Below are 3,209 nucleotides of genomic sequence, written 5' to 3'. Positions count from 1 at the left end.
TTTTTTTTTTTGTACTGGGGATCAAACTCAGATTCTTGTACCTGCCGAGGCAGGCAGTGGGGCTACTGAGCTAAATCCCTGGCCCCTTTGCTTCTCTCTTTTACTCTCCTCTTTCTCCCTCTTAAATTGCTCTACGACCTTGTCCTGCACCCAGAAACTATGTTCTCTGACCTTGCACTTTCCAGGTGTTGGAAGATCTGTTGAAGACTCCTGGCCATTGACCAGAGTATATATTCCTGGGTCCAGTCCACAGGAAGTTCTGAAATACTAGATGCAACAGAATGTGTGAGTATAATTTAAGTGATGTCAAAGTATCAGTAAGCAAACCACAAGAAGAGAGATTTAACTTGGAAAAGAGACCACTAACATAACGAGAGAAGAGGACCAAGAATTTTACTCCTAACTTTTACAGTTAGGTTGGTTTCCACAGGGCAGGCTGCAGACAGACTTTACTTACTGTGACTGGTTATCTTTGCTCCATTCCATCCTGAGGTCTTCTTCTGACTCTGAAATGGGGAATCAGGGTGAAGAATCTATTAGCACTGACCACTGAGATCATCCAGCACAACCTTCTAATTTCGCACATAGGAAACAAAGATGAAATCACAAAGCTGGTTAGTGGTGGAGCTCAGGTCTCAAGTTTAAAAAAACAATGATAGTACTATGCTGCCTTCATCATGTTGTAGCTGTCAGCCTTGTACAGAGCAGGCATGATCATGGAAATAAGGAGTGGGGAAAACAGAAGTCCTGACACTTCTTTTCCTTCAAAGAAGTCTATCTGACATCTATGGTTAGGGAAGAAAAGACACTGAAGCTTCTTTACCAAACTCTTAATAGTTAATCTTTGTCTGTTCTCTCCTATCTCACCATAATTCTTTCCCTTGCTTTGTTCTTTGCATAAAAATTGAGGGGGAAAAAAAAAGCACGAGTAAAAGAACCATGGAAACATGTCTGGAAGTACAAATGCTAGAAAGAATAGGCACACTGGGCATAGTACCGCAGGCCTGTGGTCCCAGTACTCAAGAGGCTGAGGCAGGAGGATCGCCTTAAGTTCAAAGCCAGCCTGGACTACATAGTGAGTTCAAGACCAGTCTGGCTACACAGTGAGATTGTGCCTCAAAAACAAAACAAAACAGGGCCAAGGATTTAGCTCAGTGGTCCTGCCACCAGCCTCGCAAGCACAAGGACCTGAGTTTGATCCCCCCTACCAAAAAAAGAAACAACAAAACAAAATGAAACAGAAAGAATAGGCACACTTCTTCCATTTGCATCCTCTTTTTAAAAATTAATTAATTAATTAATTTCTGCAATACCAGGGATTGAACTCAGGACCTTTGCTTATGAGGCAGGCGCGGTGCCACTGAGCCAAATCCCCGGCCCATACACCCTCTTTTTCAACCTCACTTCACCTGCTGTTTAAGGCTAGAATTTTAAAGCAGATGGACAGCTGATCAGCCATGAATCTTGAGCTGAAGAGTTAAGGATAAGATTGTTCTGACCTGTGTGTTTCCGGATCCTTTTCAGCTTATGTTGCTTTGAAGTCTAGAGAAGGACACAAAAAAATAAAATAAAATTAGGTTACTGCATTCGTCAGCTTTATGTTGCTGGGACAAAGTACTCAATTCACACACCTTAAATGAGTAGTTCAGTTTGTCTCACAGTTTCAAAGATCCAGTCCATGATGGGCTGGCTCAGTGACGAAAACATCACGGCACAGGGACAGAGTAAGCTGCTTACCTCATGGCAGCCAGGAAGCAGAGCAAGCAAGGAAGAGCCAGAGAGGAAGGGGCAGAGGCCGGTGCAGTCCCCAAGGCCACACCAGACAAAAGCAGGAGTGCGCTTCCCTAATCCAGGCATCTCTCAAGCCAGTCAAGGTGACAATCGAGATTAACTGTGAATTATGTTCTAGATTAGCAACTGACAAACAGCGCACCTCATAGAGGATACTGACAGCTGGCATCTATAACCATGGCATTAATTATCACCACATTCATTCATTTATGAATCATTTATTGAGTACCCAATTCTAGATATTCCGTGGGGTGCTGAGACTATAAAGTTTAGTATGATCCCTATACTGTATTGTAGGAACTTACACTAGTAAGGAGCGGTTGTCCAAACAGGTTGTTAAAATACCACATGGTAAAAGCTGTAACAGAAAGCAGGGCATGGTGGCACACCAGGGCCTGTGATCCTAGCACTTGGGAGGCTGAGGCAGGAGGATTTCTGGGAGTTTGAGGCCAGCCAACACTACATAGTTTAAGTCCAACCTGAACCACGGAGCAAGACCCTGTCTCAAAAAACAAAAACAAAAGCTGTAGCAGAAATACTGGCCAGCTTAGGCTACACAGCAAGTTCATGACCAGCCTTATCTAAAATTTTTTTAAAATTAAAAAAGTGAAAAGGCGGAAAGAAGAAAGGGAAAGGGAAAGGAGAAAGATAAATGCTAGGGAATGCAGAGGACAGCGATTAACTTCCTAAGGGAGAAAGGAAGAATAAATGGCCACTTCTACTGAAGTTTGAAAAATCTGCAGATTTTTAGGTGAAAAAAAAGCATGGTAGGCTGGTGGTAATGTTACCGAGAAGATCAGCACGTTATGATTGTCAGGTGCTTTCTTGCTAAGTTGCTGAGACAATTACACTGTACCCAGAGTCTCAAGATGCAGATGGAGAAATTATCAGACTTGAGCCACTGGCACAAGCCAATTATCCCAGCCCTGGAGAAGCTGAGGCAGGAGGACCATCATGAGTTTGAGGCCAGCCTGGACTATGGAATGAGACCCTGTCTGAAAAAACAAAAACAAAACAAGAAGGAGGGGAAGAAGTTGAAAAGGAAGAAAGAGAGGAGGAAGGAAGAGGGGAAGTTGTTATCAAACTCTGATTTAGGGACTTTTTTTTTTTTTTTTTTTTTTTATCGGGTCCTTGCACTTGCGAGGCAGGCAGCGGAACCACTGAGCCAAATCCCCTACCCTGGTACATTTTTACTTAGAAAAAAAAAAAGCCTGACATGGTGGTGCATGCCTGTATAATCCCAGCACTCAGCAGGCTGAGGCAGGAGGGTCACAGTAAATGTGAGGTCAGCACTATATAGTGAGTTAAAGGCCAGGCCAACCACATAGTGAGAACTTGTCTCAAAAAATAAAGTGTGTGTGTGTGTGTGTGTGTGTGTGTGTGTGTACAAATATATAAATGTATATATATATATATAT

At 42.9% G+C, this 3,209-nt stretch overlaps 1 protein-coding gene across 4 annotated transcripts in view; it reads right to left on the bottom strand.

Moving 5' to 3' along the window:
• Positions 1-3,209, bottom strand: part of LOC104848662 (zinc finger protein 512) — an 80,995-nt gene that overhangs the window by 41,338 nt on the left and 36,448 nt on the right. For 3 of the 4 annotated variants that reach the window (XM_033763346.1, XM_033763360.1, XM_019204633.1), the window contains 3 exons: positions 1,500-1,542; positions 458-506; positions 172-267 (listed from right to left, as the gene is read on the bottom strand). In XM_033763346.1, the coding sequence (XP_033619237.1) occupies positions 172-267; positions 458-506; positions 1,500-1,542 (188 nt within the window). The remainder of the gene's footprint in view (positions 1-171; positions 268-457; positions 507-1,499; positions 1,543-3,209) is intronic. The other variant, XM_033763349.1, reaches the window with a different exon arrangement.

The sequence above is a fragment of the Fukomys damarensis genome, unplaced genomic scaffold (genome assembly GCF_012274545.1).
Source record: "Fukomys damarensis isolate Sample0158 unplaced genomic scaffold, DMR_v1.0_HiC HiC_scaffold_2, whole genome shotgun sequence".
Classification (NCBI taxonomy): Eukaryota; Metazoa; Chordata; class Mammalia; order Rodentia; family Bathyergidae; genus Fukomys; species Fukomys damarensis.
This window is presented reverse-complemented; position numbering and strand designations above follow the sequence as displayed.